This window comes from Symphalangus syndactylus, chromosome 6 (genome assembly GCF_028878055.3).
Source record: "Symphalangus syndactylus isolate Jambi chromosome 6, NHGRI_mSymSyn1-v2.1_pri, whole genome shotgun sequence".
Taxonomy (NCBI): domain Eukaryota; kingdom Metazoa; phylum Chordata; class Mammalia; order Primates; family Hylobatidae; genus Symphalangus; species Symphalangus syndactylus.
Genome location: NC_072428.2, coordinates 138,907,200 through 138,922,149, shown reverse-complemented (window position 1 = coordinate 138,922,149; position 14,950 = coordinate 138,907,200). Strand labels below are relative to the sequence as shown.

Sequence of the window (14,950 nt, the reverse complement as noted above, 5' to 3'; positions counted from 1 at the left end):
AAGCTGCTGCTTAGGGGGGGCTGCATTCAGTTAACACTTACTGTTAACAGGTGTGGACCATCAGGAGATTGTCTCTCCCTGGCTGCCGAATTCTCAGAGAGGCAATTTGTTAATTGCCGAACCATCACCTGACATTTCTCTGCTGCCCTGTTCATGCCTAACTACCTGTAACAATCTGGTTATTGTAAGTTTTCCTGTATGCAGTATCACCTCCAACATTTATTAAGGAGTTGTGTGAAATACCACCTCACAACCAGATGAAGAATTTTATCACCACCCCCGCCAATTCCTCATAAGGGAGAAGTAGGAATTGCTCTGAGCCCAAAGGAACCGTTCCCGAAATGTTGAAAACCATCATTGTGAGTAGGTGAGTGGTGGAGAGGTGGAGCAGTGAATCATCTGTACAGTGGCACTGTCAAAAGACAAAATTACAACACATTTAGTTTAAAAATCTTAATTGGCTTATTTGGCATTCTAGAATTGGGCAACACTTCATCCCATGAAACAGAATAAGTGGCCGGGCGCGGTGGCTCACACCTGTAATCCCAACACTCTGAGAGGCTGAGGCAGACGGATCACCTGAGGTCAGAAGTTCAAGACCAGCCTGGCCATGGTGAAACCCCGTCTTTACTAAAAATACAAAAAATTAGGCGGGTATGGTGATGCGAACCTGTAATCCCAGCTACTCGGGAGGCTGAGGCAGGAGAATCGCTTGAAACCGGGAGGCAGAGGTTGCAGTGAGCCGAGATTGTGCCATTGCACTCCAGCCTGGGCAACGAGTGAAACTGCATCTCAAAAACAAAAACAAAACAACAGAATAAGTGTTTGGATGAGCCAGCCCAGGCAGGTTTTTTTTTTTGAGAGGGAGTCTCCCTCTGTCGCCCAGGCTGGAGTGCAGTGGTGCCATCCTGGCTCACTGCAACCTCTGCCTCCTAGGTTCAAGCAATTCTGCCTCAGCCTCCCAAGTAGCTGGGATTACAGGTGTGCGCCACCATGCCTGGCTAATTTTTTGTATTTTTAGTAGAGACGGGGGTTTCACCAGGATGGCCAGGCTGGTCTCAAACTCCTGATCTTGTGATCCGCCCGCCTTGGCCTCCCAAAGTGTTGGGATTACAGGTGTGAGCCACTGCGCCTGGCCGGCAGTTGGTTTTATGGACAGAAAAAGCTTGGGAAAAGCAGAAACAGAAAACTAAAAGTGGGTTGGTTGTTTCAAAGTTACTTTTTTCTTCTAAAGGTTAAAGCAGAGGGATCTTCTGGCCGGGCACAGTGGCTCACGCCTGTAATCCCAGCACTTTGGGAGGCCGAGGCGGGTGGATTACCTGAGGTCAGGAGTTCAAGACCAGCCTGGCCAACATAACATGGTGAAACCCCCGCCTCTACTAGAAATACAAGAATTAGCCGGGTGTGGTGATACACCCCTGTAATCCCAGCTACTCGGGAGGCTGAGGCAGGAGAAGTGCTTGAGCCCGGGAAGCAGAGGTTGCAGTGAGCCGAGATAGTGCCACTGCACTCCAGCCTGGCCGACAGAGCGAGACTCTGTCTCAAAAAAAAAAAAAAAGCAGAGGGGTCTTCCTTATCATGCTGGCCTGTTTGGTCAGATGAACATCTTCATTTGCCTTGGTGATGTGGCACTTTTGCATGAATAACTCCATTTTGGTGTGGTCTGTTGGAGCCTAGTGCTGGAGCTGAGTCCGAACCAATGGCCTCCTAGTATTTTATTTAATAACACTTAATTTCTTCCTTTTTTTTTGAGACGGAATCTTGCTCTGTTGCTCAGGCTGGAGTGCAGTGGCGCCATCTTGGCTCACTGCAACCTCCACCTCCTAGGTTCAAGCGATTCTCCCGCCTCAGCCTCCCGGGTAGCTGGGACTACAGGCGTGTGCCACCACGCCCGGCTAATTTTTGTATTTTTAGTAGAGACGGAGTTTCACCATGTCGGCCAGGCTGTTCTCAAACTCCTGGCCTCAGATGATCCGCCCGCCTCGGCCTCCGAAAGTGCTGGGATTATAGGCATGAGCCACCGCGCCCGGCCGATAACACACTTTCATTTTGAAGACAGGCGGCTTGAAGTAGCAAAAATTGAGACCGAAAATGGCGACGTTACACATTCTCCAACTCCCCACTAATTTACATACCGATCAATTTCAGAGGCAATCTCGTGTAACCCTAAAGGAGGAAGAGGTCAGACCTCTGGAGAGCCTGGAGCAGCTCCAGTTCAAGTTCAGAGATCCAGGGAGCCCAGAATGCACAGCGCCGCGGGGGTGCCTCCCGCCAGCAGGCGGCGCTGTGGGATCCCTGCCGGAGCTGTGTCCAGGCACAGGAAAGGCAGAGCGTTCTCAGCATGCCCTGCCTGTTCCCTGGGCAACGGCCGCCGCCGAGCGAGATCCCGGGGTCGCGCAGGGTGCGGCTGGGACTGAAGGGCGCAGGCCCCGCGTACGGAGGCCGCCCCTGCTTTTCCTCCGCAAGACCAGAGCTCAGACTACGGCAGGACTAGTCCCTGGGGTTCCCTCTCGGGTCTCAGACCCTCTGTGGGCGGTCGCGGGAGGGCTCGGGCTCGCAGGATCTGCAGGTGTTGGGGCTGGGGCAGTGGGGAGTGGTCCGTGGGCCCAAGAGGACGAAGCGGAGTCGGGCGGTTCCGACCGGAAGGAGGCGCCTCCCTGGGGCTGCCCTGACTTAGTAAAACCTGCGGGGAAGCCCTGGCCGGGGAGCCTTCCCCCGGCTCGCTCCCTGGGGCCTGGACAAAAGGCCGTGAAGGAAACGCAGCCCTGGGCTCTGCGCTCTTTGGAACAGAGACTGCGATTTTTCATCCTCGTTTCCCACCTAGTGTGGGGCCCCCGTGGGTGCTGTACAAACGCTGTGGAATCAAAGAATTAATCAGTGGAGGAGTCCTGCACGCACCCCTTGATTTTACTCAGTCCAGAGTTTTCGGAGACTGCCTGCTTTCCTAAGCGCAGCTTGTGGGCGGAGACTCTGCTGGACGAGGTGCAGATTGGGAGGAAGACCAGGAAATTACGGGTGAGAAAAGGAAAGGATTCCCATAAAGGGCACGTGTGAAAGTACAATGCTAAATTGCAATATTAGGCACTTGCATTTTCTTTTTATTTATTTATTTAAGATGGAGTCTCGCTCTGTCACCCAGGCTGGAGTGCAGTGGTGCCATGTCAGCTCACTGCAACCTCCGCCTCCCGGGTTCAAGCGATTCTCGTGCCTCATCTTCCCAAGCAGCTGGGATTACAGGCGTGGGCTACCACGCCCGGCTAGTGTGTGTGTGTGTGTGTGTGTGTGTGTAGCTGGGATTACAGGCGTGCGCCACCCCCCCCGGCGAGTGTGTGTGTGTGTGTGTGTGTGTGACGCAGCATCAGTCAGTTGCCCAGGCTGGAATGCAGTGGCGCGATCTCGACTCACTGCAACCTCCGCCTCTCAGGTTCAAGTTATTCTCCTGCCTCAGCCTCCTGAGTAGCTGGGACTGCAGGCACGCACCACCATGTCCGGCTAAGCTTTGTATTTTTAGTAGAGACTGAGTTTCACCATTTGGCCAGGCTAGTCTCGAACTCCTGACCTCGTGCCCGCCTGCCTCGGCCTCCCAAAGTGCTGGGATTACAGGCGTGGTATTATTAATGTTAATGGTGTTGCGTCTCTGGGGTAGTGACTGCCTAGTCAAGCTTCTGTTCTGTTTTCTAATTACTAGGAAGCTAAAGGGTATTTTCCTTATTCTGCTTTGTCACCTTCTTCTAGGGAAAGTGATGTTTTGTTTTTCTGGTGCAAAATGTTTTGAAGAAGATAATTTCTCATAGTTGTATTGGAGCAAACTGTCAGTTTAAATTTTATTTTGGTGAAATGGTACCAATTATGGCCGGGAGCGGTGGCTCACGCCTGTAATCCCAGCACTTTGGGAGGCCGAGGCGGGAGGATGCGGAGGCGGGAGGATCACGAGGTCAGGAGATCGAGATCATCCTGGCTAACACGGTGAAACTCCGTCTCCACTAAAAAATACAAAAAAAAATTAGCCGGGCATGGTGGCGGCGCCTGTAGTCCCAGCTACTCGGGAGGCTGAGGCAGGAGAATGGCGTGAACCTGGGAGCGGAGCTTGCAGTGAGCCGAGATCATGCCACTGCACTCCAGCCTGGGGGACAGAGCGAGACTCCTTTTCAAAAAAAAAAAAAAAAGAAATAATACCAATTATGGAAGTCTGCAGATGTAACTATTTTTTTGCTTATAAACACAGGTGTTTTTAACATCTCAAAATGTTGAAAACAGTTCAATGTGTACTTTATCACGCGGTACTATAACATTATATGACTGTATAGTAGGCTAGGTGCTTACAGAACTATGTCCTATGGTAATTGCTCAAATGTTCATTTAATTGAATCAAATTATTTCAGATTGTGTTTCTCCAGTTAGAAATAAGTGTCTGCAGAAGTTCCAATGATTGACTTCTCTATGAGTCTCCCCAAACTATTCCTGTAAAACAAGGGCCTATGTATTCAATATTCCACCTCTGTCAGGGTGTAAATCTGCTTTGTTTGCAGCACTGGTTAACTTTTGAAAAGAGGAACAGCAAAATCATCACAAGTCTATTCCTGGAATTATGTCACTAAAGCCTAAGTCAATTCACATGATGAATATTCTGCCTTCTCAAGATTTGTGTCCTAACTCCTTCCCCAATATAACAAAGGTAGAAGTGCTTTTAAACATTACTGATGAGGACAGGTGTGAAGCCACCCTGAGACAAAAGGAAATGTGTTTGGGGTTCCAAGTGGCAATGACCTTTGACGACATGGCCATCTGTTTTTCAATACAGGAGTAGGAGAATCTGGATGGATATCAGAAGGAACTTTACAAGCAGGGGATGAGGGGTATCTGTGAGACTCTGATCTCTCTAGGCAAGATGGGTTTTTGTTGAAAATTTGAGAGTAATTCATGAAATCAGGGACTAAGCAAGTCTCTGCAGGTTACCTGTTCTTTCTGTTTGCTGCTTGGTTGGCCTTTGGAGACAGCAACCTACTTATCAGTAGGATCTCCTGAGAAAAATTATTTCCTTGATAATTATGCCTAGTTCACGTCTTCCAAGTATCCTATTTGCTTTATAATACCTTAATCAAATGCTTTATTGCCACCAATTTCTTAGGGTCTCTGCATTTTGGCTTTATTGTCTTAGAACCCAACCCACAAAACAGCCAGAAGTGTATGTGCCAGTTAAATCAATGCTCATCTTTCCAGAATTTTCATTCCTTTATTTAATTCAGGAGAAATCAATAAACACTTACTGCATACTTCCTATGTATCAGATTCTGGGGTAAGTAGAAGATAAATAAAATATAGTCCCTACCTTCATGGAGCAAATAGCCCACTAAGAGAGACATATGGGCTGGGTGCAGTGGCTCACACTTGTAATCCCAAGACTTTAGGAGGCCAAGGCGGGCAGATCACCTGAGGTTAGGAGTTCGAGACCAGCCTGGCCAACATAGTGAAACCCGGTCTCTACTAAAAATACAAAAATTAGCCAGGCATGGTTGTGGGCGCCTGTAATCCCAGCTACTGGGGAGGCTGAGGCAGGAGAATTAATTGCTTGAACCCGGGAGGCGGAGGTTGCAGGGAGCTGAGATCGTGCCCCCGCACTGCAGCCTGGGTGACAGTGTGAGACTCCATCTCAAAAAAAAAAAAAAAAAAAAAAAAAAGACATATGTATTGCATGATGGCACTTTTGCTTGCAGATCACAGAAATTCAGCTCAAAGTACCTAAAGGAAAAATAAAAAGTAGCTTATAGGTTCATGTAATAGGAAGCCCAGTGGTCGGATTGTCTTCACGGCTGGCTGGGTGCAGGGGCTCACGCTGTGGTTCAGGGCACTTTTATGCTCTTTCTTCTTAGTTTTGCTTCCTTCTGTGTTGACCTTATTTTCTCCAACTGCATAAGTTTCTTTCATATGCTGAGGATGGTAGCTGCCAATAGCCCCAATTTCACTTCATGTTCCCAAGGGTGTTCTCCAGAAAAGGCAGATTTACAATTGCCCTCAGCATTTTTTCTTTTTTGACACAGTTTCACTCTTGTTGCCCAGGCTGGAGTACAATGGCACAATCTCGGCTCACTGAAACTTCAGCCTCCTGGATTCAAGCGATTCTCCTGCCTCAGCCTCTCGAGTAGGTGGGATTACAGGTGTGCGCCACAAGGCCCAGCTGATTTTGTATTTTTAGTAGAGATGGGATTTCACCATATTGGCCAGGATGGTCTCAAACTCCTGACCTCTGATAATCATCCCACCTTGGCCTCCCAAAGTGCTGGGATTATAGGCCTGAGCCACCGTGCCTGGCCATGCTGTCAGCATTTTTTTTTTTTGAGACGGAGAGTCTCGCTCTGTCGCCCAGGCTGGAGTGCAGTGGCACAATCTCGGCTCACTGCAAGCTCCGCCTCCCAGGTTCACGCCATTCTCCTGCCTCAGCCTCTCTGAGTAGCTGGGACTACAGGCGCCCGCCACCACGCCCGGCTAATTTTTTGTATTTTTAGTAGAGACGGGGTTTCAGTGTGGTCTCGATCTCCTGACCTCGTGATCCGCCTGCCTCGGCCTCCCAAAGTGCTGGGATTACAAGCGTGAGCCACTGAGCCTGGCCTTTTTTTTTTTTTTTTTTTTAACGGAGTTTCGCTCTTGTTGCCCAGGCTGGAGTGCAATGGGGCGGTCTTGGCTCACTGCAGCTCTGGCCTCCCAGATTCATGTGATTCTTGTGCCTCAGCCTCCGGAGTAGCTGGGATTACAGGCGCCTGCTACCATGCCCGGCTAATTTTTTTTTTTTTGAGATGGAATTTCGCTCTTGTTGCCCAGGCTGGAGTGCAATGGTGCAATCTTGGCTCACCGCAACCTCCACCTCCCGGGTTCAAGCGATTCTCCTGCCTCAGCCTCCCAAGTAGCTGGGATTACAGGCATGTGCCACCACACCCCACTAATTTTGTATTTTTTTAGTAGAGACAGGGTTTCTCCACATTGGTCAGGCTGTTTTCGAACCCCTGACCTCAGGTGATCCGCCCAGCTCGGCCTCCCAAAGTGCTGGGATTACAGGCGTGAGCTATTGCTCCTGGCCTGTATTTTTTATTTTTTATTATTTTTTAGTTTTTTAAAATGGAGTCTTGCTCTGTCGCCCAGGCTGGAGTGCAGTGGCGTGATCTAGGCTCACTGCAACCTCCGCCTCCCAGGTTCAAGCAATTCTCCTGCTTTAGCCTCCCAAGTAGCTGGGACTACAGGCACACGCCGCCACCCCTGGCTAATTTTTTGTGTTTTTACTAGAGATGGGGTTTCACCATGATGCCCAGGCTGGTAGCGAACTCCTGGGCTCAGACAATGCACCCCCCTCGGCCTCCCAAAGTACTGGGATTACAGGCGTGGGCCACCGCTCCCGGCCTAATTTTTGTATTTTTAGTAAAGATGGGGTTTCACCATGTTGGTCAAGCTGTTCTCGAACTCCTGACCTCAGGTGATCTGCCCACCTCAGCTTCCCAAAGTGCTGGGATCACAGGCATGAGCCACCGCGCCTGGCCAAGAACGCTTTTTACAAATATTTGGTAGCCACACCCTTTAGAGCTGGAATTCTGTGGAATTCACTTTGGGAAGTACTGTGAATTTCTTATACAAAGGACGGAGCAATTAATTCTTCCTGTGTAGGTTTCACTAAGGAAAAGTCAGTTGCTCTAGGCCTTAAATGATTTAAAAAGAGAAAGAAAATATTTTCCTAGGTTAAGGAGATGGGAGAGGGGCGATTCCTTAGGGATCTAGAACTAGAAATACTATTTGACCCAGCCATCCCATTACTGGGTATATACCTGAAGGACTATAAATCATGCTGCTATAAAGACACATGCACACGTATGTTTGTTGCGGCACTATTCACAATAGCAAAGACTTGGAACCAACCCAAATGTCCAATAACGATAGACTGGATTAAGAAAATGTGGCACATATACACCATGGAATACTATGCAGCCATAAAAAATGATGAGTTCGTGTCCTTTGTAGGGACATGGATGAAACTGGAAAACATCATTCTCAGTAAACTATCGCAAGGACAAAAAACCAAACACCGCATGTTCTCACTCATAGGTGGGAATTGAACAATGAGAACTCATGGACACAGGAAGGGGAGCATCACACTCCGGGGACTGTTGTGGGTTGGGGGGAAGGGGGGAGGGACAGCATTAGGAGATATACCTAATGCTAAATGACGAGTTAATGGGTGCAGCAAACCAACATGGCACATGGATACATATGTAACAAACCTGCACATTGTGCACGTGTACCCTAAAACCTAAGTATAATAATAATAATAAAAAAAAGAAAAGGGGTGGTGAAATGGAGTGCGTTCAAGACTGGCCTGTCATCTTTTCTGGCTAGATCATAGGATTCTTTGGGGGAAAATGGCAGGAAATAACCTGTGTGAGGCCAGCTCATGGACGGCCTTGAATGCTGCATTGGATTTGGCCTGCATCCTAAATGCATTAGGCTGCCACAGGGGCTTTAGAGATGAGAAGAGTATGATCTGTATATTGGAAAGTTAGCTGATCACATGATGTAGGTTGAATGAATCTGGAGAAATTGGAAGCAAAATGGCTAGATAAGAGGCTATTTCTGCTGCAACTTCTCAACTCTCCTGTTACAACATGAAAGCAGCATAAAAGATACATAAACAAGTGAGAGTGGCTGTGTGCCAATAGAAATTTATTTATGAATTCTGAAACTTGCATTACATATCATTTTTACATGTCAAGAAACATTATCCTTCTTGTTTGTTTGTTTTTTTTTGTTTTTTTTTTTTCCGAGACAGAGTCTTGCTCTGTTGCCCAGGCTGCAGTGCAGTGGCGCGATCTCGGCTCACTGCAAGCTCCGCCTCCGGGGTTCATGCCATTATCCTGCCTCAGCCTCCTGAGTAGCTGGGACTACAGGCGCCCGCCACCACGCCCAGCTAATTTCTTGTATTTTTAGTAGAGATGGGGTTTCACCGTGTTAGCCAGGATGGTGGCGATCTCCTGACCTAATGATCCGCCTGCATCGGCCTCCCAAAGTGCTGGGATTACAGGCTTGAGCCACCACGCCCGGCCAACATTATCCTTCTTTTGATTTTTTTTTTTTTTTTTTGGAGATGGTGTCTTGCTTTTTTTGAGGCTGGAGTACAGTGACTGGATCTCGGCTCACTGCAACCTCCACCTCCTGGGTTCAAGCAATTCTCATGCCTCGGCCTCCCAAGTAGCTGGGATTATGATGGCTATTTTTTTTTTTTTTTGAGATGGAGTCTTGCTCTGGGTTCAAGCAAGTCTCGTGCCTCAGACTCCCACGTAGGTGGGATTACAACGGCCTTTTTTTTTTTTTTTTTTTTTTGAGACAGACTCTCGCTGTCACCCAGGCTGGAGTGCAGTGGTGCTATCTTGGCTCACTGCAAGCTCCACCTCCCGGGTTCATGCCATTCTCCTGCCTCAGCCTCCCAAGTAGCTGGGGCTACAGGCACCTGCCACCATGACTGGCTAATTTTTTTGTATTTTTAGTAGAGACGGGGTTTCACCGTGTTAGGCAGGATGGTCTCGATCTCCTGACCTTGTGATCTGCCCACCTCAGCCTCCCAAAGTGCTGGGATTACAGGCTTGAGCCACCATGCCCAGCCTTGTTTTTGTTTTGAGACAGAGTCCCACTGTGTCTCCCAGGCTGGAGTGCAGTGGTGCAATCTTGACTCACTGCAACCTCTGCCTTCTGGGTTCAAGCAATTCTCTTGCCTCAGCCTCCCAAGCAGCTGGGATTACAGGAGCCCATTATCATGCCAGGTAATTTTTTTTTTTTTTTTTGTATTTTTAGTAGAGATGGGGTTTCGCCTTGTTGGCTGGGCTGGTCTCAAACTCCTGACCTCAGGTGATCTGCCTACCTCAGACTTCCAAAGTGCTGAGATTACAGATGTGAGCCACTGGCCCAGCTGTATTTTTTTTTTTTTTTTTAGTAAAGACAGGGTTTCACTATGTTGGCCAGGCTGGTCTCGAACTCCTGACCTCAAGTGACTCACCTGCCTCAGCCTCCCAAAATGCTGGGATTACTGGCGTGAGCCACCGTGCCCGGCCCTTCTTTTGATTTTTTTTTTTTTGTTTTCTACAGCTAAAAAGTGTACGGCCAGTCATGGTGGCTCACAACTGTAATCCCAGTGCTCTGGGAGGCTGAGGCAGGAGGATTGCTTCAGCCCAAGAGGTCGGGCTGCAGGGAGCTGTGATTGTGCCAGTGCACTCCAGCCTGGGTGACAGAACAAGACCCTTGTCTCTTAAAAAAGAAGAAATATAAAAACCATCCTTAGTTCACAGAATGTGAAAATAAAAGAGGCTGTGCACTGGATTTGCCCCACAAGCTGTAGTTTGCTGATCTCTGTCTACAGCTCAGAAGACATGGAACTGGTATCAAGTGCAAGCTTGATAGGAGTGCAAGCTTGTCCAACCCTCAGCCTGCAGGCTGCTTTGAATGTGGCCCAACACAAATTCATAAACTTTCTTAAAACATTAGGCCGGGCGCGGTGGCTCACGCCTGTAATCCCAGCACTTTGGGAGGCCGCGGCGGGCGGATCACAAGGTCAGGAGATCGAGAGACCATCCTGGCTAACACAGTGAAACCCCATCTGTACTAAAAATGCAAAAAATTAGCCGGGCGAGGTGGCGGGCGCCTGTGGTCCCAGCTGCTCAGGAGGCTGAGGCAGGAGAATGGTGTGAACCCAGGAGGCGGAGCTTGCAGTGAGCCGAGATCGGGCCACTGCACTCGAGCCTAGGCGACAGTGCGAGACTCTGTCTCGAAAAAAAAAAAAATTATTAGTCTTTTTGTGATTTTTTTTTTTTTTTTTTAGCTCATCAGCTATATTGGTCAGGGATCTCTAGAGGGACAGAACTAATGGAATATATATATAATATATTAATCTATATTATATATAGATAAATATATATAAATATCTACTATATAGTATAAATATAATATATAAATTATAATATATATTACAAGTATATAATGTATATTATATATATAAAATATATATGGGGAGCTTAATTAAGTATTACTCACACCATCACAAGGTCTCACAGTAGGCCATCTGCAGGCTGAGGGGCAGGGAGAGTGAGTCAGAGTTCCAAAACTGAAGAACGTGGAGTTCGATGTTTGAGGGCAGGAAGCATCCAGCATGGGAGAAAGATGTAGGCTGAGAGGCTAGGACCGTCTCTCCTTTTCACATTTTTCTGACTGCTTATTATTCGCTGGCAGCTGATTAGATGGTGCCCACCCAGATTGAGAGTGGTCTGCCTTTCCCAGCCCACTGACTCAAAAATTAATCTCCTTTGGCAACACCCTCACAGACACACCCAGGATCAATACTTTGTATCCTTCAGTCCAATCAACTTGACACTCAGTTTTAAGCATCACAAATCCACCCCTTGTCAACTTGAACCAATACACATCTCCTGAGATCATATATAATCTTCAAATAAAGATAATAATAGGGTCATAATCATGCCTAACATAACTATCCTTCCTACAACCGGAAATGCACCAATCCCCAACCCAAATACTATGACATAAAGTTAACAATACTTAAATGCTGATTTGAAGTCAATAAATCTAAATGTCATGTGATACAGGAGAAAGGAAATAGCATGTTTTTTTTTTGTTTTTTTTTTTGAGACGGAGTTTTGCTGTTGTCGCCCAGGCTGGAGTGCAATAACACGATCTCAGCTCACTGCAATCTCTGCCTCCTTGGTTCAAGCAATCCTCCCAGCCTCCTGAGTAGCTGGGATTACAGGCGTGCACCACCACGCCCAGCTATTTGTTTATTTTTTTGTGGAGATGGGGCTTTGCCATGTTGGCCAGGCTGGTCTTGAAATCCTGACCTCAGGTGATCCACCTGCCTCAGCCTCCCAAAGTGCTGGGATTACAAGCGTGAGCCACCGCACCCGGCCTAACATGAAGATATTTTCTTAAGTACAAGTGTATAAATGCACAAACACATTTTTAACAAAAGGAGGAAATACTCATGAAAATTACAGTCCTTTCTGCAGCTGGTCATGCGGTCATAGCTGGTATTGATGACTACCTTCTTCACTACCCATTCTGTATTCCCTTTGTCTTCAGCAAGCACCTCAGCAGGTTGTGGTATTTTCCTGGTGGAGTGACCCAAACCTTCATTCCTGAAGGGTCTGGTTCACTTGTAGTCCTTCCTGGATTGCACTGTTGTAGTTTCTGGTAGACCTTAATCACAGGGCATGGTAGTATCATATGGTAATACTAAGAGACACCCTAGGCTGGGCATGGTGGCTCACGCCTGTAATGACACCCTAGGCTGAGGCAGGCGGATCACAAGGTCAGGAGATCGAGACCATCCTGGCTAACACGATGAAACCCCGTCTCTACTAAAAATACAAAAAAATTAGCCGGGAATGGTGGCAGACGCCTGTAGTCCCAGCTACTTGGGAGGCTGAGGCAGGAGAATGGCGTGAACCCGGGAGGCGGAGCTTGCAGTGAGCCGAGATAGCATCACTAAGCTCCAGCCTGGATGATGGGGCGAGACCCTGTCTCAAGAAGAAAAAAAAAAAGAGAGACACCCTAATGGATCTCCTCTATTCCATACATACTCCTCCTTATCTCCACTGTGGAGTAGTAGACTGATTTCATCTTGATAGTCCGGGTCAGTCACCCCAGCCAACACTGTAACTCCCTTCTTAGCCTGTTGATTTAAAGGTAGGAGGACCCCAAAGTGTCCAGGTGGCAATTTTAACTTCCAATTTAATGGAATCGTGTCTCCTGGTGGCAGCGTTCCTCCCTCTGGGACTAACACCTCTAGGCCAGCAGAACATAATGTCATAGGAACAGGAAGCAAAAATTTTGCTAGTGGATTACTAGGGGTGATGGTGAGTGGTGCCACTTCCACTTCAACCCCTTGCTTCCCGGACCCGTGAATTCTGGCTATGGGAGAAATAGTACCATATATTGGACGCTGATTCAGAGCATACATGGTCTTGTGGAGAACTTTGCCCCAGCCCTGCAAAGTATTGTCACCTAGTTGGAGTTGTAATTGTGGCTTCAATTACAGTGAAGGCCATTCCACCATTCTATCAATCCAGCTGCTTCAGGATGATGGGCAACATGGTAAGACCAGTGAATTCCATGAACATGAGCCCACTGTTACACTTCTTTTTTTCTTTTTATGTTTTATTTTTTTGAGACGGAGTCTCACTCTGTCGCCCAGGCTGGAGGTCAGTGGCACGATCTTGGCTCACTGCAAGCTCTGCCTCCCAGGTTCACGCCATTCTCCTGCCTCAGCCTCCCGAGTAGCTGTAGTAGACTACAGGCGCCCGCCACCACGCCCAGCTAATTTTTTGTATTTTTAGTAGAGATGGGGTTTCACCGTGTTGGCTAGGATGGTCTCGATCTCCTGACCTGGTAATCCACCCACCTCGGCCTCCCAAAGTGCTGGGATTACAGGCGTGAGCCACCACACCCGGCCGCCCACTGTTACACTTCTTTAGCCCTAAAGTGAGTGCCTCGGTCAGAGGCAATGCTGTATAGAATACCATGCATTCCGTGAGTCCACAGATGGTAGTCTTAGCAGAAGCATTGCATGCAGGATAGGCAAACCCATATCCAGAGTAAATGTTTATTCCAGTGAGGACAAACCTCTACTGTTTTCTTTTTTTTTTTTTTTTGAGACGGAGTCTCGCTCTGTTGCCCAGGCTGGAGTGCAGTGGCGCACTCTCGGCTCACTGCAAGCCCCGCCTCCCGGGTTCACGCCATTCTCCTCAGCCTCTCCGAGTAGCTGGGACTACAGGCGCCCGCCACCACGCCTGGCTAATTTTTTTGTATTTTTTGGTAGAGACGGAGTTTCACCGTGGTCTCGATCTCCTGACCTCGTGATCTGCCCGCCTCGGCCTCCCAAAGTGCTGGGATTACAAGCGTGAGCCACCGCGCCTGGCCACCTCTACTGTTTTCATGATGGAAGAAGTCCAATATAATCTTCCTGCCACCAGGGAGCTGGCTGATGGAATGGTGCCATATCAAGGGCTCAGTGTTGCTCTCCACTGCTGGCAAATTGGGCACTCAGCAGTGGCCGGAGCCAGGTCCACCTTGGTGAGTGGAAGTCCATCTTGCTGAGCCCACATGTAACCTCCATCCCTGCCACCATGGCCACTTTGTTCATGGGCTCATGGGGTGATGATGGGTGGCTGGGGAAAGAGGCTGAGTGGTGTCCACAGAACGGGTCATCCTATCCACTTGATTGTTAAAATCCTCCTCTGCTGAGGTCACTTAGCAGAGCACTCACATGGAATACAAATATCTTCACAGTTTTTGACCACTCAGAGAGGCTCCATTCACATACCTCTTCCCCAGATTTCTTTTTTCTTTTCTTTCTTTTTTTTTTTTTTTTTTGAGACAGATTCTCACTCTTGCTCAGGCTGGAGTGCAATGGCGCAATCTTGGCACACTGCAACCTCTGCCTGCCAGGCTCAAGTGATTCTCCTGAGTAGCTGGGTTTACAGGTGCCCACCACCACACCTGGCTAATTTTTGTATTTTTAGTAGAAATGAGCTTCACCATGTTGGCCAGGCTGGTCTTGAACTTCTGACCTCAGGTGATCCTCCCGCTTCAGCCTCCCAAAGTGCTGGGATTACAGATGTGAGCCACCATGCCCAGCCCATTTTCCTGACCCTTTCTCTTTGCATTGGACCTTAACTGTTATTTTTCTGCTTATATAAATTAAGTAGGAATGCAGTAGGCTGCCTATCAATTTCACTTCTAGGAACACTGATTAATTAGCTAATGCCAGAGTTCTACAGGAGTCAGACTATTCTGATTGCCACTTTGCCTCTGCTGTCTGTTAGGGTAGCTATGCCCACCTTGCCTTTGACAATTGAGTGCTGCCACTTGGTCTCTGCCAACTTGGGATCCAGTTATTCCCGCTGTATTTAAG

General features: G+C 48.1%; 1 protein-coding gene across 3 annotated transcripts in view; it reads left to right on the top strand.

Annotated features, from left to right (window-relative positions):
- Window positions 1–1,253: 1,253 nt before the first annotated feature.
- LOC134736929 (uncharacterized) overlaps window positions 1,254–14,950 on the top strand; it is a 31,848-nt gene continuing 18,151 nt past the window's right edge. For 2 of the 3 annotated variants that reach the window (XM_063641713.1, XM_063641712.1), the window contains exon 1: window positions 1,254–3,015. In XM_063641713.1, coding sequence (XP_063497783.1) covers window positions 2,092–2,874 — 783 coding nt within the window. In that variant the 5' untranslated portion in view covers window positions 1,254–2,091 and the 3' untranslated portion in view covers window positions 2,875–3,015. Of the gene's footprint in view, window positions 3,016–13,855; window positions 14,909–14,950 lie in introns of those variants that run through there. The other variant, XM_063641714.1, reaches the window with a different exon arrangement.